The sequence below is a fragment of the Chamaea fasciata genome, unplaced genomic scaffold (assembly GCF_029207755.1).
Source record: "Chamaea fasciata isolate MVZ Bird 193981 ecotype frontalis unplaced genomic scaffold, bChaFas1.0.hap1 SCAF_22, whole genome shotgun sequence".
NCBI classification, from domain to species: Eukaryota; Metazoa; Chordata; class Aves; order Passeriformes; family Sylviidae; genus Chamaea; species Chamaea fasciata.
This window is the reverse complement of record NW_027094107.1, coordinates 8,940,690-8,962,305: the sequence shown is the minus strand read 5'-3', so window position 1 is coordinate 8,962,305 and position 21,616 is coordinate 8,940,690. Positions and strand designations below refer to the sequence as shown.

The window sequence follows — 21,616 nt, the reverse complement described above, 5'->3', positions numbered from 1 at the left end:
CGCACGAGCACGGTTCCGTTTCCGGGCGGGCTGTTCGGGCCCCACGCGGCGGCCGCGCCCGGTCAGGCTAGACACGGTTCCCAAGCGGATTTAACGTTTTTATTAGTCTTTTCAACAGGAAAAACGGAAATAAACGGTAGCTCTTCCATCCAGGGAACACAACCGGACCTACAGACACGGGAGGCACTGACCGAGAGTCCCTGCAGCCCGCGGGGGGCGGTGGCCGCAGCAGCTGCGGTCCCTTCACAGCTGATTGTCATTTTTTAAACGAGTTTTATTAAAATACCGTGTGGCGAACGACCTTGTGCCTACCGTGTCTTCCCTATGGCCGCTGCCCACAAAACCCGCCCCAACTCGTCCCACGTTTGTACAGAAAGTACACTTTGTTCATCTTCTCTCAGATTGTTTTCTACACCCGCAGCAATAAATTCCCTCTGGGCCTGTTTTATCCCGTCTGTGCAGTTTAATGCCCACACGCCTATTAGCGCTTTTCGGCCGCTCAAATTCTCCATCCAAGATTTCCTATTTTAAACTCTCGCTCTCTGTCTTTCTCCGCGGAGTATGTCCGTAGTTACGCGGCCGCGGCGCGTATTTCCCTATTTCTGTTTGTGTGTTTGTTTCTGTGTTCATTTCTGTGTTTATTTGTGTGGTCGCTCCTGTGTTTGTTTCTCTCCCGGCCCGGTTCCCGTCTCTCTCTCTCTCTCTGTGTTTTGGGCGGTCCCGGGGCTGTTTGTGGCCGCAGCCTTTCCCCGCTCGCTGATTCTCCGCTTGAATTTCGCTTCTCGGCGGGCAGTTCCTTCCCGGCTTCGTGTGTCCCGGCTTCGTGTGTCCCGGCTTCGTGTGTCCCGGCTTCGTGGATCCCGGCTTCGTGTGTCCCGGCTTCGTGGATCCCGGCTTCGTGTGTCCCGGCTTCGTGGATCCCGGCTTCGTGGATCCCGGCTTCGTGGATCCCGGCTTCGTGGGTCCCGGCTTCGTGGGTCCCGGCTTCGTGGATCCCGGCTTCGTGGATCCCGGCTTCGTGTGTCCCGGCTTCGTGGATCCCGGCTTCGTGGATCCCGGCTTCGTGTGTCCCGGCTTCGTGTGTCCCGGCTTCGTGGATCCCGGCTTCGTGTGTCCCGGCTTCGTGGATCCCGGCTTCGTGGGTCCCGCCTCTGCGCCGGGCCGCCGCCTTTCCCCGGCTCTCTGCGTGTTCCCTGTCAATAATAAATTGATTTCTGTAACAAATCAGCCGAGACTCCGTTTTCTTCACGCGGGAAAAGCCAATTCTTTATTCCCTACACTTATTTTATACCGTGTTCACACACCTCGTGTGCAGCACCTATTGCCTTTATTTATTCATTTATTCATTTCTCTCGGAAGGTGATTTGTGCTGAGATTCGGGTCGTTCACATTTTTCCTTTCTGGGTTCTCATGGAACAGATTTATTTTTCAACCCAAGAGCAGGTGGTTGTGTTAAGGAACCTTTCCTACCACGATTGTTTTCACTCGGGAACCTGCAGCTGGCTTAGCTACGCTGAGAAGAGATGACAGGCTAGCTGTCATCTCCGTTATCAATTCAATAGAGCAGGCCTGATCTTCTGAGGCCTTTCTTTTATAATTCTTCTCCCTGTCACAATATCTCCCCCTTTTTTATCAATTCCAAAAGCTCATACGTTCTGATGCTAAAACAGTTTGCATCTTATTAAGGCTAGTACCAGTTCTCTGTTAAATACAGGGCAAGATACATAAAAACCCGATTACAATCTATTTATTTAATTTACTTAATAAATTATTAAAACATTATAATTTATTACGTTATATAAATAACTTATTAAATAAATTATTGAAACTCATCATGGCAATGACGCAGGGTCTCACAGCATGAGGAAAATAAAAATACTGTCCAGTGTCTCTAGGGGAAATAAACAGGAGATAAATTACCATTGTTTTAAAGTCCAAAGAGTTGAGACCCAGGAGAAAGTCCATTAGCTGGAGATCTCTGACATCCCTGAAAGTCTTTTTGGATCCTGAAGAAGGTTGGTAGGAACACTGGTGATGCCAAAAGGTTTTTGTTGGCAGTGTCCTCTGCGAGTCCCCGGACACGGCCCTGCTCTGGCCGTCCTGCCTTTGCTCCTGGTTACAGAGGCTGGGGGGTGGTGAAGTCATTTCTCTTCTCACTGGGTCTCATTTTCCCAGAGGCAATTGATGCCTGCCCAAATGAACAGATGACTGATTTGACCTGTTGATGACAAAAGCACATGCATATCTTCTCTTTTAGGTAATAAATCAATTAGGCTTTGCTGCTGTACACTCAATTTAATGATATTTCCCCCAAATTTTTAATATAAATATTGCGTTATTCAAAATGATTTGTCTTTTTAATGTACATATTGGATTATTTGAACATGCTTAAGGCATTAAGTGATTGCAAATGGACTACAAAAATACGTGGAATTACAGAAAAAACAACCCTTAAACGTTGTATAGGCACCTTTGGGTTGCTCTGGTTATGTTTTATGCCCATACTTCTCTCTTCTGCAGATCTTTTCTAAGATAAAAACATTTCCTGAGAGAGAAAGAGGCTTTTTCCAGGAATGCCAGGCCACAGAGTCGAGGAGAACAGTAAGGGCCCCACACCTGCCTTGCTTTCACCTGCCACCGAAGGCAAGCTGGATGTGACCAGTGACAGAACGAAGGGAGCTGCAAGTCCGGGCTTCAGCAAGGTGGGCATGCTCCAGGCAGCAGCTGATAAGGCCGAAAGGTTTATCTTTTCACCCCTCTGAGTGTGTGAGACAGCACAGGCAATAAAAGATCTTCTGTGGAGCACAAGGTCCGTGTAAAGCAGCAATAGGAAAAAGTGCAGGAAATGAACAGCCCCGTCCCGACAGGGCCTAGCGGGCGGCAGAGTCACAAAGCTGTGGCTGAGGCATTTTCAGCCCATTACTCAGTTTCTGTCTAACTGAAAGCCAAATTTCATCCGCTGTGAACTGTCCCATCGTATTTTACACCGCGCTTGTGCTCTGTGCCCTCTTTGTACACGTGCTTGTTGGTTGAAATTAGTCTTACCTTCATTCAGCGCCTGCAGCGGCAGATCCAGCACGCTCTCCTCTTCCATAAAACATTGGAAGGCTTTTTCCTCGTTACATAACTCAGCAAGTGCACTGGCTGCTGGTCTGCTGTCACTTGTGCCCACTGGAGCCTCCCCTTCTCCTCCCTGCATTAAAGGTTTCCCAGCCTGCTGTGAGCCTGCAGCACCTGGTTCCTGGCAGCTCCTCTGCAAACCCAAAACTCTTCCCCAAAGGCTGCTGAGCTGCCAGCTGCTGGCAGTGTGTGTGTGCAGCTTCTGCTTGCCAAGGGCGGGGTCCGACCCCCTTCACCTGGCCCCTCCTGGAGCAGGAACAGGCTCCAGGTGTGCTGGAAATCACCCCTGGCAGGTGACTGCCTGCAGCGGGGAGAACTTGGCTGCTTCCTCTAGAAGTGTCTGTGCAGTTGCCTGGAGGTTGGGGCTGCATGTGGAAAACCACGGGCAGCAGCAGCTCTGCGGTGCGGTGAGCTGGGGATAACTGCTGTGACAGTGCCTGGCTCCAGAAGTGCATTGTTCTTCTGAAAAATACATAAAATAGGCCAGAAGATGCCATTCCTGTTTAAAGCTGAGAATGTCGTTTCAGTTTCTGGTGTAAATTATTAAGGCACAGGCTTGTATTGTTTCTTTTGGGTGCCCAGGGGTCTGGAATTGCTGTAGGCTTAGACAAGGTGGAAACAGAGAGAAGCTGACGGTGCCTGTGAGGCAAGAAGTAGATGCTTGGTTACAGGAACAGGGATATGGAAATGATATTGATCTCCCTCAATGCCTTAGGTGTGAAGAGCTACAGACCCTTCTAGAGAGCAGCAGCTGCTTTTTGTGGGTATGACTTCCCACATGATGCCAGGACCACCGGCTGCTTCCTTCCCACCATCTCCTCCAGGCTGCAGCTCCACGGGGCTCAGCCCCTCGCCGCTGCCCTGTCCCCTGCCAGCTTTGTCCCCTGCCAGCCCCTGTCCCCTGCCAGCCCTGTCCCCTGCCAGCCCTGTCCCATGCCAGCCCCTGTCCCCTGCCAGCCCCTGTCCCCTGCCAGCCCTGTCCCCTGCCAGCCCCTGTCCCCTGCCAGCCCTGTCCCCTGCCAGCCCTGTCCCCTGCCAGCCCCTGTCCCCTGCCAGCCCCTGTCCCCTGCCAGCTCTGTCCCCTGCCAGCCCTGTCCCCTGCCAGCCCCTGTCCCATGCCAGCCCCTGTCCCCTGCCAGCCCTGTCCCCTGCCAGCCCTGTCCCCTGCCAGCCCCTGTCCCCTGCCAGCCCTGTCCCCTGCCAGCTCTGACCCTCGCTGCACCGCGTCCCCCTGTCCCCAGCGAAGGCAGTGCTGCTCCTCTGCAGCTCTGACATCCCCTCAGCTCCAGCCTGGCCTGCACTGAGCCCTCCCCTGCTCCCTGGGACTGCGGCACTCAATAATCTGTACTACCAATACCCCAGGCTGGTTTTCTTCCCTTTTCTCCTGCAGCACCCACCCCTTTGGAATTGCTTCCTTCCCACCCACCCAGCGCAGCCTCAGCCCTCCTGCGTGGTTCTTCCCCAGCCCAGCTGTTCCATGGTTTTTCCCCCTGTAGCCTTTCCTTTAGCCTTACACGTTCCTCGTGCCCCTGCATTCATGCGCTCCTCCTCTCTGCTGCAGGCACTGGGCTTCTAATGTTTTGTTTCCCTGTTTGATAACACAGAATCATTCATCACCATCTCTTTGAGGCAGCTCTGAGGAACATGCAGATATTTAAACTTTGCTACGCACACTGCCAGCAACGTCGACTTCCCCCACTCCGTTACCAGGAGTGCAAAGGCATTTAACAGAGTATTTCTTTCTCTCGCATTTGCTTTGATGAAATATAATAACCTTTACGCAGAAACTGGCTGGGATTTCACCTGCAGTGAAACCTGCAGAGTTATAAGCATGAACTTTGGCAAATCAGAAGTAAAATTAAATCTTGCTAAACAACATCCTGCCCCCAGCTTTTGAGTGAATCAGTATTGGCTGAAGTCCTCATTTAGCTCTATGGAAGCACCTTTTACTGACATGACCAGAACATCTCAAATACTGATGTAAACTGATGTAAACAAAGACAACGTCACACGCCGTAAGTTTGCACCTTTATTTTTTAAAAATGAAATAGTCAAAGTACTTTCTTTTTCAAATATCGACACATAATATATTAACTTTTCAATATTTACAGTGTGTTGCTGGGATGTTCTTGTAGAAAATGCATGCTTCTGGTCTGAAACCCAGAGCAAAATGCATCAGACCATTTAACTGCAGCCATATAACATAAACCTGTACAGTATCCAGTCACTATTCAGCACAGGAGTTAGAGCAGGAATAAAAAAATTGGGATCTATTGTTTCCTAGCAACGAGGCTGAGGCCATTATAACACAATTTCTGTAAGATCAGAACCTCTAACCGGTGTTAGACAGAAAGTGAAGATCTTGGCATACATTGTAAACATTTTTTACTGTTGATGAGAAAGCTAAAAAGGAACATTACTTTGACATATATCGTATGCTATGCTTCTCCTTCTTGTTTATTGACACTTCTGCCAGAAGAGTATGAAGATTTTAATGTTTCATCATGGTTCATACAAGTAAAATACTGTCAAGGACACGATCTGATATACTAACATTTATTAAAAGGCTAAAGTCCACCACGAGATCTAAGGAAAAACTGGAAATTGTCAAACACGTTTCCTTAGACAAACAATGGCAGGTGACAAATGCCCAGACAAATCCAGAGCGAGTCCCAGCCACCATCCCGGCCCTGCCTGGCAGGGATCCCCCGGCACCGGGTCCTTGCACCTGGTCGTGCTTTGGGTCAGGGAGAGCTCCACACAACGGCCGGGGATGGGAAACCCTCGGGGCAGGGGGCACCGGGGGGCACCGGGGCGTCCCCAGGCTGTCCCCTGGGGGGCCACCGGGGGGTCACCGGGTGTGGCACTGGGCTGTGTCACCAGGGTGGCACACCTGAGTGTCCCCAGGGTGTCCCCAGGGTGTCCCCGGGATGTCACTGGGCTGTCCCCACGGTGTCACCTCCCCGCACACACGGACACCCCGGGGCCTGCCTGTGTCCTCGGGCTCGGCCACAGCACCTGAAGCACTTTCCCTTCTGGAGCAGCACCTTGTCCCCCTCGGAGGAGCTGCCCTGGCTGTCCCCGAGGGCAGGGGCTGTCCCCCGGGGCAGGGGCTGCAGGGGGACACGGGGCCACCCCTGCCCAGTGCCCACCTGGGGGACAGCACAGGGCTCAAGGCAAAGAGCCAACGTGGGCAGACCCAGTTGCACATTGACCAGTTCATATATATTTATTTGGCTATGTTCTACATAGATATCTATATATATATTTATAACTTTGAAATGTTCTAGATTTGCTAAATAAATATGAAAGCAAAGGAAATGTTACTCGTACACACTATTTGTTTGGCTGTCGTAAAAAATATAGCACGTGTTTCTCATGGTAGGGACTTTGCTACAAGATAGTGTGCAAGAGTGGATTTTATTTATTTTTATTTAAATTTATTTTATACTTTAATTCTTTTTATTTTTCCCTCTTTCAGAACCTTGTTTGCAGTGCAGAATGCTAGCATCAAATTATCTGATCTAAATAACAGTAAAAATTTCCATGCTATTGTTTTTCTTTTTTTCTCAATTGGGTCTCTAGGTTATAGTGCAAAATACAAAATTAAAAAAAAAAAAAGAAAAAGAAAAGAACCATATTAAAAAACCCAAACCCACCAAAAACCCAATGAGAAATTGCTCTAACTACTCAGGAAAAAAAAAAAAAATGGAGACTGAAATATTCCCTGCCTCCATCTGAGGTTGTTCACGAACAAGACAGTCCAAAGCTGTTTGTCCATGTAGCTCTCACAGATCACTGCTGGCTGGCCCATGTGTGATATGACTTCAATCTCCCCTGCTTGCTCTTTCAGCAATAACTTGTTTCTGGAGCACTGTCATCTCAACACGACATTTATATTTCGTTCCCTACGTTGAAGGAACTGGTATGATGAAGGCATTTTTTTTGCTTTTGTAACTGGGCCATGTAATGCCACGTGAGTCTCAATGAAACTCGATTCTCGTAAGAAATATTGTTCAAAATGTACCTTAGACTGCACCCAGGAAATGGGAAAATGCCAAATCTACTTTCAAAGACAAACTTGTAACACATTTAACTCTTTGACCTTTTGGCATAACATGAGAACAACAGTAATCAAGGCAGTATTAAAAACCACAATTGTAGGTAATACAAAGTGCATTTCCTGCATATAATACAAATATAACTTTAAGAAACTAAAGGCACAAGCTAACTAAATATGTATTACATACTAGAAATGCACAGTTCAAGGTAACTCTAATAGCTCCAAATATTTGTTTATAATGGATATTAAAGCAGTTTGAAAATGATCCTCATTAGTGAATTGCAAAAAAGTATAATTGCTTAAAATATAAGTAAAATAGACTCTAATATTGACATCTTGGATCAGTGATAAAATACATCATCACATTTATGAATGCACTCTCTATATACAATTCATAAATTATTCTTCCATTGAGTAAAAGTGTATTAGAGGCTCGAGGATTTGAAGGTCCATTTTTAGGCTGGTGTGGAGGTATTCAAATTCTCTGTGAGCTGATGGAAAATTACAGAAACGTGAGCTGTCAAACCTGGAAGCTGCCAGCTCCCTGTTCTGTACATCAGTTAACGATGAGCCTGATCACAATGAGTATGGGCAGGTTTTGGTCCACGGGTCCCCCTGGCTGGGGACAGAGGAGGATTTGGGGGCCAGGCTCCCACTCAGCCTGACCCTGCACCCCCAAAGCTGTGCTGGCTCCCAGGGGAGCAGAAGGAATCTGGGCAGAGACAGAAAGGGGCTGAGGCTGAGACCTGAGCTCAAACCCCAGCGAGGGGCTCACATCTCAGGAGTCCATTCAGGCTCATCTCTAACTTGGGTACAGTCTGCTCCACTTGCCCAAAAACAAAGGAAAAAAAACCAAACAACAAAAACCTGGGGGGGGAAAAAAAAAAGACAGAAAGATAAAGAATGCACTTTCTTGGCTTCGGTAAATACGAGCAGAAATTGTTTCAATATATTTACTATGTCTGTTCTGAAAGAAATGTGCAATAACTTCACTGTTATGGATACACGGGCTCTATAAAAAGATTTCCAGATCCCCCTGGAACTCTGCTTGCCCATCCCCCCCTCCCTGTGTGCCCGACCCACCTCCTGATAATCAGGTTTTTAGAAATGACAAGCTGGAGGAAGGATCACCTATGCTGCTATGAAGTAACTGTGCCAGTAGTGCATGTTACCTTGGGAAATAAAAATCTCTGTCCATGCAATATAATGCTTTCCTATGTGCTCTACTATTGAGCTGAAAAGTGAAGAGTCATCCCCGAAATGTTCTACGTTTATCAACATATTTACTATCCACACTTAGGGTCATCAACTCCCAACCCACCGATCTTCAGACTCGGAAAAATGAGTACTACAGCAGGATTATTGATTTGAGATGAAGAGAACACGACGCCTGAACCCAACGACGCTGCACCTTCCAAACGACCTGTGCGAAGGCAAGTCCTGGTGACCGCAGGCAGGGCTGATGACGCCCCGTGGGGGCTCCCGCTGGGGTGTCCCCCAGCCCTGGGTTAAAGCCCAGCCTGGAGCACTCCTGCCATGGAGAGCCTCCAGTGCCCACTAAGCCTGCTTTGGCCACCCCGCCCCTGGCTGCAGCCTGGCCAGCACGGTGCCACCCAGCAGACCGGCAGCTGTGAGTGCCGCCAGAGCCTGTGTGTCCCAGGAAAACCCTGGGAGAGCCTGACAGGCACCACTGGGCACAAGGTGACGGGCACCACGGCCCAGCAGAGGGCACATCCTTGGACGTACTGAATCCCACCCAAGTCAGACTTCCCCGGCCAGAAACTCCCTCAGCTTTTAACTGTGAGGAACGTGTGTGGGGTCGGTGAGCAGCTGCGAGGGTTCCACACACAGTCTGGTTTCTGTATCAACCCCTCGAGCTGACGGGAGATGTCACTGGGATAAAAGACACCCGGTGAATTACGGGTTGCAGAATCAGGCTCTGTAACCATTTAAGTAACTGGTGAATGATGAGATCAACAACAACAAAAACCCGGTGTTTCTCTGGGGGAAGGCAGAGCAGTGGTGCTCCCCTCCACCCCGCAGGGCCGTGCGGTCGCCCCGGCCCCCCGCGCGCAGGTCGCGCCTTGGGGCTCTGCTTCTCAAAGTTTTGAATACTGCCACACAAGAACTAAAAATTGTCACTGTCATCTCTCAAAGAGTTAAACAAACGATATTAAAATACCATCTTCTGTCACATTTAAAGGCAGTTGGATATGTTTTTTTTTCCCTCTATGTTTATATATATACAGAGTTCTGATCTAGAAAAACCAATACAATAAACCATTTTACGTTTAAAAACAGGCAGTCTTTGGTGACGGCAAAGGCAGAGATTTTCTTTGTTACCTTCTGCCTATTTCACTCTGTCTCATGAAGTGAATATTATTGGCACTGTCAGAAAGTTCGAGATACTGCTCCACAGATAAAACAAAATATCCGTCGTAGCCTTGGACCCGCCCGGTGCTTAGCAGCTGCTGCTTCTCTGCATCTGTCCAGGCGCGGATCCCCTCCTCGCCCTCCTGCAGGCGCCTCTGCTCCCTAGTCCAGGCCTGGGCCACGGCCCTCAGCCTGGCGCTCTCCAGCACGTGGTTCCTCTCCTCCTCCAGCGTGGAGCCGTAGCGCACGTTGAAGCAGAGCGCGCCGTGCTGCAGCTGGATGTCGGCCACGCGCCGGCTGCGCCCGCCCAGCGCCGCCGTCATCTGCGACACCGTCACGTTGACGCCGTTCTCCAGGATGCGCCGCCCGCCCGTGCTGCCCATCAGCGCCAGGTCCTCCTCCAGGGAGCCCAGCTTGATGAAGTAGTGCGTGTCCCTGCCCTCGATGGTGAAGTGCAGGTTCTCCAGGTAATGCGCGTTGTTGAGGATGGCGGCGATGCGCCGGCTGTCCTCGTTGGCCACCCCGATGACGTCGGCCGTCACGATCCCGTCCTTTATGGCAAACTTGATGCCTTTCCCGAACACCGAGGGGACGGCTGCGAATCTCAGCTGCTTCACCCCTTCAGAGCACTTGCCATCGCTGTTCCGGGGCGTCATGGGAAGCTGGTCCAAGGATATAAAGTTTCGGAGCTGCTTTTGTAGCTCACATTGAATGCCAAGGATAGTCTGGGAAAGAAAATACCAATCAGGATTGCAGGCAAGGCACCTCGAAGTTCATTATAGTGTCTCACCCTACTCATCTCTTAATTGCTTAGAATGGATCTTCAATTTGTTTGGAAATTGTTGTGCACACCTAGAGAACCTGGGCACGTGCACAGGCTTTTTAATTGCTTATGGTAGTGCTTTCTGTCTCTTGGACCCCTTCATTTCTAGGAAATTTCTACTATTTATCACAAATGCTATTTTTGTATTTGTTCTTTTTATTTTTCCTCCCCCTTGAACTGTTACTCTAATGGCTGGTTTTTCAGCCCTTAGCAGTTCAGGGAAACCTGAATTCAAAGCCATGCCCTTTCACGTGGCTCTGCTTAGTCACTGTGTGTTTAATTACATCTTCTGTAGAACGCGTGGTAAGGAATTTTATAGCCCATTCTTTAGGGAAAGCAGGTTGGGAAGGTCTGGAGACACTAGAATAACAGGCAGGTACATCACATCTGTAGATCTTGCTCCCCATTGAGGCTAGAAGAAAATTCACTCCAACCCTCCTCTTTATCTTTTAACACTACACCTATCACTTCATCTTTTCTCTGCCTTGGAAAAGCTTAGCATCTCAGTGATCATTTTCCATGGACATGCTCCTACATCTGGCATGAGCTCTGGCCCTCCAGCCTTCTGCACTTGGTGGATGGTAACTGTCCTAAATGCTGGGAACATGAATGTGAGCTCTCAAATGCTCTGTGCTTCTCTTTCCTGACTACAATAGAGGAAAGGCATCTTTACAAAATCCTATTTCTTTGTTAACAGATGCTCACATGCCAAGTGTGAATGCCTGCTCAGGGTATCAGCAGTCACACTGATTGCTGGATTCTGGTAGCTGCTGTCTGGCCCTCTCTTGCTGAAAACAAGCCCTGGAGAAAGGCTAAGATTTACAGACCCCTTAGAAATCCACAGCAGCTTTTCTGTTTCCTGCAATAATTATGCAGAGGTACTGGCTTGTGAAGCTGTTTATACCCTCAGTGATTTTCCAGTGCCTGTGGCATCTTTGCTAGCAAAGATGAAAATCTGCTGGTTTAGTTTTTTAATTCCACGAGATTTTCTGTGGGGTTTTTTTTTTTCAATATTCACACAGACACTTCTACCCTTTTGCCTATCCTGCGCCTCAAATTTGGATATTTTCTCTATAAATAGCTGCAAATTTTCTTCACTGTGTTGCTAAAAGCTTCTCCTTGAACCTCTCCTCCCCTCTGATGCCAGTACATAATTGACAACACTCAAGTTTCTAGCATTCTTAAACAATTTACTTTGCCTATTACTTTGAAAGATGTAGTCACATTTTTTCCTTGGTAACCAGTATTTTCTGTTAAAACTCCTTAACTTAGTATTAAAAGCAGCTGAAGAGAATGTTTGCTAACCTTTCCAGGATCCCACTCCTGGGTTTTTGTTTGGAGCTGCAGAAGTTCGTATGTTGTCCCCAAAGCTTCTATCTCTGGTTTTGGGAATCCAGGCAGCACGTTGTGCAACTGGAAACCAAACAGCTCTAGCCAACTTCCAATGTCTACAAAACAAGAAAAGGGTGCTGGCAAAAAGGCTCGTAAATCCTAGAAAAAGTGAGGGCAGTCTGCAGAAATTCCAGCTATGCAGAAATAATGATTTCACATCAATTTATGTTTCCTGCACCAGCTACAGCTTTTACTGTAGCGAAGAAATTACTTGGTTACAAAGCATAGCTATACTCAAATCAATAGTGTTCCCTCTATCTATTTATAATAGAAAAAATTCAAATTAAGCTGCTTCCATTCTTCCCCTAATTTTAGCACTGAGAAAAGCAACAGAAGCAGCTATTAATTACTTTCTTGGTTACCATAAATGTTAAAGAAAACAGATCAAGCTCAGTAAGATGCAATCTATTACGGAAATTGCTTCAATAGATTTAAGATTAGAGACTTTTTGTATGCAAAAGATTTCCGGAATGTTGACTCCATCCCACGACTGGAGAGAAAGTTTTATTTTCGTTTCACACATTTTCATGAGAGACAAGTTACTTTTACCTGTGGTGTACTTGGCAACGTCCTGGATTTTGCCAACGGGGTAATTATTCTCAAAGGAGTAGAGGTTAAAGGGCTGTGGGACAGCATTCAGGTGCTTCCAGATTCGGTGATTTGGGGTCGTCCACCGCCCTGCAATGACATCATAGTCCCTCTGCCCCAGATGAACCAGTTTAGTGAGAGGATCATAGAGCCCTCCGTGAAAACCAATGATAACCTCGAAATCCGGGTTAGTGTCCTGGTAGATCTCTCCGTATGGGGTGTACAGAATCTCTTTTATGACTTGGCCTCGACTGCTAAACACAGCTAGAGGTGTGCCAGTGTTATCACAAGCAACATAATATTCTTCTCCGCTGCTTAATTCCATCGCAATGAGGTGACCTTGCAGATCATAATAGAGCGATGTTATTTCTGAGCTGGTGTGGTTGTACAAGTGAGTAACTCTTATTGGGTTGGAGAGATCAGCATAAAAGAACTGTAAGTGTTGTCCCAGGCTTGATTTGCTTGCAACTCGTCTTCCCAGCCCATCGTAACAGTATTGCACAGTCCAGCCGGACGCTTTGTTATACGCTTTGTTCAGCAAACCATTAGAGTTGTACTCGAAGATCTCGTTGCCCCTCTGCCTGAGGAACCCGTCCTCGTCCATCTTGTACTGGATCTCGCCGAGCCGGGTGATGCGGTCCCTGAGGTCGTACCTCAGCGGGGTCAGGCGCGCGCTGTTCCCGTGGCTCAGCAGGTTGATGTTGCCGTTGAGGTCGTAGCTGTAGCGCCACTGGGTTTTGTCGTTGACAGACACGGTCTGCAGCTGCCCGTCGGGGTCGTACTCGTAGAAATACCTGGTGATGTTGGCATCCACGCCCACACGGATGTCGCAGATCACCATGCGCCCCATGCTGTCGTACTGGATGGTCATCCAGTAGGCAATGGACTTGAGGATTTCATACTGCACCTCAATCACCTGGCCGTTGGCACTGAAGATTTTGGTGTGCTTCATCACAGTGGTGGTGATAACCTGGTTGAGGTCGTAGTTGATGACACTGAATTTCCCAAACTGCTCGGTCCTGCCCGAAACGTCGACGTAGCGGTAGAGGTCGATGGGCAGGGGCGTCTCGTTGATCATGGCCTGCATGCTGGTCACACGGAAGTTGTTGTAGCTGTAGTCGAACCTGGCATTCACCAGCCCCTCCTCACTAAACCTGAAGATCTGCCGACCAATAAGGGGACCTGTCCGAAACAAAGGCGGGAAAGAGGAAAAACAGGAAGAATAATGAATTTTGCCCCCGGTTTACTTACCCTACAGATCTAGGGCAGACAGGACGTGACCTCAGGCATGGCCTTTAGCCTTACTGCCCCTTAGCTGTCTCAGAAAATACCATTAACTAAGAATAGGTTAGACTGTTCTCTCACAAACATTTAATAATGCCTGCTCTACAAACTATTTATATTTTATTAATATTTGTTTAAATGAATGCTGTTTTATTCATAATTATGATTTCTATTTACTTACAAGATAATTCTAAACCAAATTTATTTCACATGGTGATTTCCTTCCTCATACAAGCAGTCCTTCTGAATTTATGTTATATTACGGTGCAAACAGGGAAACTTGAAAATACAAACAATAAACCAACTTGATTTAGTATTTAGCAAATATCCACACAGAGGAATAAAACCAACAAAACATTCTAAGAGCTATTCCATACCAAGCAATAAAAAGAAAACTGTATTTCAAAGTGGGACAGCTATATTCACCTTTGGACACAGACACAGAGATATACACATTTTTCTAGTGAAACATAAAATACAAGAAGCTGCAGACATAAAAATAACGGGATTTCGTGCCAGGTAAGATCGGGGTGTTGCGAGTGAGGAAAGAGCGTCACATTTTAAGGCGCCAAAAAACTTTAGCAAAGCAGCCACATTTTAAGGAGCCAAAAGCTTCAGCCAGGTAGCTGCAGCGGGACCAGCCTGTCTGCCTGCATCTGGCGGTGCAGATGAACCCGTCGTGCATTAGATGTAAGTGCAAGATCAGGGTGTTGCGAGTGAGGAATGAGTGTCACATTTTAAGGAGCCAAACATTTTAGCAAAGTAGTCATAGTCAGACCAACCTGTCTGCCGGTATCTGATGGTGCAGATGAACCCGTCGTGCATCAGGTGGATGGTCTTGATGACGCCGGAGGACTCCTCGTAGGTGAAGGTGACCTGCGTGGTGTCGTAGAGGACCTCGGCGAGGCGGGCCTGCCGGGTGTACCTGTAGAGGACCCTGCGGCCGGTGCCGGGGTAGAGGGTCTGCAGCAGGCGCCCGTCGCGGGCGCGGTCCTGCAGCCAGGCGGGGCCGCTGTCCGGCGGCGTGTAGATGTTGCGGTAGTAGCCCACGGAGAGCACGGTCTGCAGGGCGTGCCGCACCATGCTGGGCATGGTCACCGACTGCAGGGACAAGGACTGGTCGTACTCGAAGATGTAGCGGCGCTGGCTGTGCAGCAGCAGCATCACCGACTGCAACAAACAGCAACAGGTCAGCCTCCACACACGGACTGCCCAAAGCCTGGACCCGGTATTTTCTGGGGGAAACTCTTCAACAGTTTTCTTTTCCCCAAAACAACCTCGTGTAAACAATGTTCCTTTCCCACGGCAACAGGTGTTGTTTGCTATTTCTGTTACTGAGCCAGTGGGAGAGGTGTCAGCCCTGTGGACCAGTAATGTGTCTTCTCAGCCCAGTGTGTTATAAAAGGGCTGAATGAATTGTATATAAAACATTCTGATTTCTCCTGCCTTCTGACTGGAGTCAGGCATCTTTATTTCGTGTCCTGTTGCGACAGGTGTGGGCCTGGTATCTCTGGGTCTGAGAGATTTTAGCCTCCTAACAGCTGCTAACTTTTTCCTCAAGGAAAAATTTCTCAAGAAAGCTTCTTCCCAAAACCATCCTGGCAAACAACTCTCCCAAAACAATCTTTCTCCGGGTGGTGTTCTGCTGTTTCTCTGGTTTAACCCTGGGATCAGAGAGGTGTCGTTCCTATTCACCAGCCATGGTGAGTCTGTATAGGAACACCTTATAAAAAGTAGTCAGAATTAGACAATAAAGCTTTTCCTGTACTCTTTGCCTCCGAAAATATTTAGAGTCTCTCATCTTTCTTTCGTGTCCTACAATAACAGCCAGGGAGTGCCCACAGCCTGTGGGAATGCTGACACACCCACTCATGGTCACAGTTTGCTCTGACTGCACAATTCCAATGAAGCTTTCAGCTCCAGGAGACCTGGCCACCAAGGGGGTACAAAACAGGAGGAGAATCACAGTAACTCTGGAGGTAAGGGCCTCCAAACTGGAAGGCAGATGTGGCTCTCAGTAGCATTTCAGCCTCATGCTGGCTGGCTATGTTCCTTTGAAGTATTTAAGGCATCCTCTCAGGAAGCAAAAACAGAGGGAACCTCTTCCTCACACACAGGCAGAGCATCTGCACCAGCAGATGTGTCTAGAGGAGCTGGAAAGGGGAAACTGTGCATGTACAAGGTGTTCAGCTTTTATTGGCATTCTGCTTATCCCCAGCACAGACCTAGCCCTTTTCCTCTGCATCTTCTTTTAAGCACACACTGCCCCAGAGTTCATAATAGCTCCATGCTTACAGAAGGATGGAAATACTCTGCAGGATCACTCCCCCTCTAAGCCCAAAAATCTCCAGGAAGAAAACAGGGCAAGATCATCCCTGCAGCGTGTTCAGCGGCCCTGAGCCACTTTGCTCTGACAAATAAACCAACTGCCCATTCACAGGGCCAGAGACAGGCTCAGCCCTGGCCATCCTCTCTGCACGCCCAGCCCCTGCCTGCCCCTCCTCCTGCCCTTGGCAAAAGACACCTGTCCCCTGTCCAGCAGGCAGAGAACACCAGCACATGCCACTGCAGGTCCCCCGTGCCGGCTGGTGACCACGGACCCTCACCCCAGCACTGTCCGGTCACTTCACTGCTGCTCTGCACCGTGTTTATTTTGTTCCCACCTCCAGTCAGCAGTCTCCAGCCTGCACTAAACCACCGGCTGAACTCTCTCCCAGCACTGCTCTGACACCTCTCTCTGTATACTGCTCCCGGGCCTGCTTTTAAGCTGTCTGCCATTGACAGAGTCTGAATAACAAGATCAGAAACATCCCCACTATAACTTTAGTGCCCCTGTGTACCATCTTTACAGCACTTTGTGGCTTTTTCACTTTTGTCCAGGATAGTAAAAAGATAGACAGCACAAGGGCTGGAGACTGAGTATCCTCTCAAGCCTATTAGAGGATACCATAAAGAGAAAAAAAAAATAAATTCCCAATTCATCCTAATAATATTACAATAGATTTTTCAACTCTGCACAAATTGGGTTCTAATTGTTTTAAAGGATTTCAGAGGGTAGCTCATAAAACACCCCCAAAATGGGTCATTTCATTAAAACAAGCAGAGCCTGGTCAACCACAAAATGATTGATGTGTGGTGTGAGATAAACAGCCAGTGGCCAATTACTGGGAGCTCTGCTGGGAATAGACAAATGCTGAGCATCACCACTAGATGTCATTTCTGTCCAACACACACACACACAGACACTCATCTGTTTTGTCTGCCAGATTTTGGAAGCCGGCTCGGAGTATTCAGGGGATTTTAAAACAGCATTAACTAACTGAGGTAAGTGACCAAACAAGGGGAACTGGATCGCATCAGTAAGAATCATTTACAACGCTAATGTCGTAGTGCTTTTTAAAACCTTAATTATTTGAGCTAATTTTGTAAGGGGCAGAGATTTCTGAAGATGTACAATTAGCTCATCAAGTGATAAAAATGAAGAATTAAATAACTAAGAATTGGAAGCGAGCTATATAATTGATTTTTTTTATGTAAGGAATTATTGGGTCTTACAAGTCTTCAGACAACCTTTACCAATCATTACATAATTAACACAATGAGTTATTGACTTTAATGGAGCCACAAAGTTATATTTCAATGCCTAATTTTGACAGGGAATTCATCTTTCTTTGGCACAAGGAACAACAGTCACGAAAATACATTAAATATCTGGGAGATTATTGTCCATGGTGTGAATGGCTTTCCATAATTCTAATGACAAGTTACAGCGTTACCAAGCTGCTACCTGAACCAACAAGCTTTGGCCACTTGCTTCTACAGGATCAGGATTCTAGAATAACATAAATTATATCACTTTATTGATGAGCTCATCATAAACTAGGAACAGACAAAGTGGTTTGGAAAGATAAGAAGCAGAAATCTTTCCAAAACAGGTCCAAAGAAAAAAAAGAAGAGATTCCTCCAAGAGGCACATTGCCCAAATATTTGAAAGCTGTATGAAATGCCTGTTTACTTGTAATTTGCAAAAGAGCATTCAGACAAAAAAAGCCCTGACAAATTTATCTGAGACAAACTTCTGAAGCTCCTGGGGTTTGCCAATCTTGTCAACACATGCAAGAACCACACTGCATGCAGACAAGGAGGAATCACATTTTTATGCATTTTCCAGTCTTGATCATTTTTTTTTTCCACTGGGTTAGGTTTAAGTTTTTTGAGGATCAAGCTTAAATACATTGAAAGTAAGTACAGCACAGTTTATCTCAGAAGTACACATTTGGAACTCTTTCATATGGAAGCAACTTCAAAGCCACTGGATTTCCTGGGTGGATTTCCTCCCTATCAACGTTACCTCTTCTGCCCCTCAGCCCCCAGAGCCTTTTCCTGTGGTTTACAGGTTCAGAGAAGATGTTCTGCTAACTCAGGGTGGACTGGATGGTCCAAGATGTTGCTATTTAAAAAACCTGGAATATAAGCTCACGCTGAGTTCTGAAAGCTTTAAAAATACAGACTGGCTTTCTGGTTTTGAAAGACAAGACCAAAACAAAATGTTGCCACAGATGAAGATGTTCCTCCTTGCTTTGTACAATATGTATCTCCACGTTTTGTGACCGTTGCCTCTAGACACACATGGAACTCACAACGGTCAGGGAATTTAGATGTGAAGTCGCCATAAAAGCAGAGCAATAACTCATTTCATATTAATATTTCCCAAACAAATGGCCCCCATGAATACTGCAGTAAGCCTTCTCCTCACAGGATCACTCCCTTGTTTAAAATACACCATTGAATAGGGAACCTTGTGCTCGTGGCTTCCTCATTTTGGCTTAAAAGAACTGTGTTTGTGGGGAGAAAGAAGTTCTCTTTCAGGACTGTGATTTTTCTGACTCTGATCCAGAGTAGCAACATGGTTTTCAGCATTAGGGTGTCCTTTGGTCACCTGAACTTGAACTGAGACCAGAAAGTTGTTCTGACCTACCAACTAAACAAACCTGAGCTGCTGAAAACTTTCTTCAGAACTAAACCGTGTCAGGCTTGAGCAGGTGACATCTAGGTCTGAGCACACCCAGAGACACTTTTATCTAGAGGTAATTCTACACGTTTTCTGTTTTAAAAGTCTTAAATACTCTTGCGAGAGGCAGCATCATAATATAGTTCAAAACAGAACATAAAAAATAGATAGAATATAAAAAATAAATAGAATGCAAAATAAATACCATATAATAAATAAATAAAAAAATAATAAACCCAAATATTATCTTTTGCCTTGGCACAACCCCCAAATTTAAAACAATTTACCTTTTCTAGATATGTGTAACTCCATATTTTCCCGTCTGCCCACGTTCTGGAAACGATGTTCCCACTGGGATCATACTCCATCTTCTCAGTCCAGGTTCCCCTCTGGATGTAGGTGACCAGGCCAGAGTGTGAGTAGGTGATGTTGACCTCGTTGTACTTGCTGAGGGGGGACCAGAGCACGGGGCGCCCGCTCTGGTCGTACATGATGCGCAGGGTGAATTTCCTGTGGTCGTCGTAAATCTTCCCTGTCCTGGTGACGTGGTCAAAGTCAATGGAGAGCAGGTTTCTGTTGTGGGTCTGAACACAAAGGTGCAGCAGGGTAAGAGCACAGTGCACACCCAACACGTCAGTGTCAGCCCTAATCAAAGTCTGCGATGCCCTCACACTGTGACCTGGGCCTTACTCAAGACAAGAAAATTGAAAGGATTCAGATGAGAAACAGAAGGAGGACAAAAAAAAAAGGTTCCTTGCATTCAGTGTTATTGTATTTGGCATTACGGGATGTTTCCATGTGCTAAACCCTCACCTCTGCTCTCACCTTCTCCTGAACTTTTCTTCTTTCTTCTCAGCTGTGGATGAAATTCTTGACTCCAGCCAGAGATGTGTAGTTAAGCCCACAAACTAAGAAAGATCTCCCACCTCCCACCCTCTCTTGAGCTCCGTGAAGAGTGAGAGGTCAGGGACAGCCCTCCCAGCGCAGGTGACACCCTGGTGCTGCAGAGGGCAGAGCTGTGCCTGCAGCCCCTGCTCACCTGTGTGTCCTCACACAGCCACCTCACTGGAGGCCAGCAGCTGTGCCTGGCACTGGCCACATTCCCTGTGGCAGCTCTCCCCACGCCTGGGAGCAGCAGCTCGCTGTGCCTGACAGACAGAACACAGCCCAGTGCTCAATTGGAAATCGTGTTCAAAACTGAGTCAGATTCACGAAAAAACACATTTATCCAGTGCTATCATCACCTGCCTCCTGAGATCATTCAGTCACTGGAAAATCTCTATTAAACACCATTTCAATCAGATATATAATTTAGGGAACCATAAAATATTGTTCATTGACACGTCTTTTTCAGATCAATGCTCCATGTGCTTGTTGCATTAATCTACCCCATTTTATCTGCTCGCTCTGTTCCATGAATAACTTCCCAGAGCACAGACAGTGCAGGGCAGGTGTCAGCACAGAGCCTGGGCCTCGCCCCTCTCCCAGACCTGGAGGCACAGCCACCACGTAAACAGTTAATGAACCCTGGGTAATAATTCAGGATGTGATTAGAATGAACATTTCCTTTTCGTCCCTCTTTCTGTTTTTACATACAAAATAATCTGAGAATCTCGAAGAAGCAGCTGTTCTTCCTTCAACTAGCATTTCTGGAGTTTTATATACACACGTGTCTAACTTTAACAGTGTTCATTTACAATAGCTGTAAAATACCTATATACCCCTGCAGACTGCTGGAACTATCACAATTTATGCTCTAATGATAGTTAGGGAGCCCAAGTGAAATGTCATGCTCAGTTCAACTACATTTACTTGTATACAGACTGATGCTTTAATATAATATATATTTTTAGCAAACTTCTTAACATTTCTGAAAAAAAAAATAAATCCTCTTGGTGGCGAAATAACTGAAAAGCAAGCAGGGGGTGTACCCTATCTCACATTCATTTATGTTCTATGTAGATGTTTAATGTTCTTATTGCTATTATTATCTTGGTGGAATGCAGTTAGGAGAAAGAAGCGCCTCGAACACAAATTGCTTGCAAGCTGAATTTCAGAGACCGTACAACAAATAAGAATGCAAAGCAAACAGAGGCAGAATTAGCAGCCAAGTGGAAAGCAGCAGTAATTGAAAACTCACAGAGTTAAAATAAGGTTAAAATACTTCCCTTATATTGCACATTTTATGTCTCATTTGTTTACTTTCTTATATTAAAGTTAAGTTTAACACCCTTCTCAAGGCAAGACAGGCTCATAAATGGGTAGGAGGACTCATCTCAATGTTCCATTGACAAGCTGATTTCAGATTCCAGTGGCTCCATGAAACGACTCCTCCAAGACACATAAACCACAGCAAGGAGCCCCCCGAGAGTGGCTGAACTTGTGTTCTGCTGTGAGCCAGGGAAAACTGCTCTCTGAAAGCCATGTCAGGCCGGAGTGCCAGCTAATGAAAACAGGCAGAAAATCCAGCTGGCTTCGATCATGTCAGGAGTGCAGAAAGAGATACATTTATTTTTCCCTCTAAACATTTGTTGACTCTACGTCCATTAGTTTTTTAGCTACAAATCCCGCAGTGTAAGCATCACATAAACGTGCACTTCTCTTGATTTCATTTCCCTGTCCACCCTGCCTGATGTGTAAGTCAGAGGAGATAATTGCATCCTTTCCTGGTCCGTGTTTTGCTTTGAGCCAATGCAAGCTCATACAGCCTGGCAGAGGACTTGGTCCCATCTTTAGAATTTGCTGTAAGACTGGTAAATAAAGGGAGATCATTTGCTAAGTGCAGTAATGAACATGGCTGGCAAAGCCTGGGTCTGCAGGACTTTTGAACCGAGGCCAGCGAGTTACTTCTGTTGTTGTTATTAAAAAAAATAATTAAAAAAAAAAAAGAGGCAAAAATAAGTAAGGCTGGCCAAGCATTCAATTTTCAATTTTGCAGACATTCAGTTATAAAACCTGGACT

General features: G+C 46.7%; 1 protein-coding gene and 1 long non-coding RNA gene across 2 annotated transcripts in view; both read right to left on the bottom strand.

The window, feature by feature from the left end:
• Positions 1 to 390: 390 nt before the first annotated feature.
• On the bottom strand, positions 391 to 3,265 carry LOC136300185 (uncharacterized). The gene is made up of 3 exons (XR_010723637.1): positions 3,046 to 3,265; positions 1,921 to 2,218; positions 391 to 1,193 (listed from the first exon to the last, which is right to left on the bottom strand). It is a non-coding gene; the product is annotated as an uncharacterized lncRNA (long non-coding RNA).
• A 5,593-nt stretch (positions 3,266 to 8,858) lies between these two features.
• TENM1 (teneurin transmembrane protein 1) overlaps positions 8,859 to 21,616 on the bottom strand; it is a 256,550-nt gene continuing 243,792 nt past the window's right edge. Inside the window, exons 27-31 of the mRNA XM_066202385.1 lie at positions 18,942 to 19,238; positions 14,426 to 14,813; positions 12,321 to 13,541; positions 11,685 to 11,827; positions 8,859 to 10,281 (exon numbers count right to left, since the gene is read on the bottom strand). Of these exons, the coding sequence (XP_066058482.1) occupies positions 9,523 to 10,281; positions 11,685 to 11,827; positions 12,321 to 13,541; positions 14,426 to 14,813; positions 18,942 to 19,238 (2,808 nt within the window). The 3' untranslated portion in view covers positions 8,859 to 9,522. The remainder of the gene's footprint in view (positions 10,282 to 11,684; positions 11,828 to 12,320; positions 13,542 to 14,425; positions 14,814 to 18,941; positions 19,239 to 21,616) is intronic.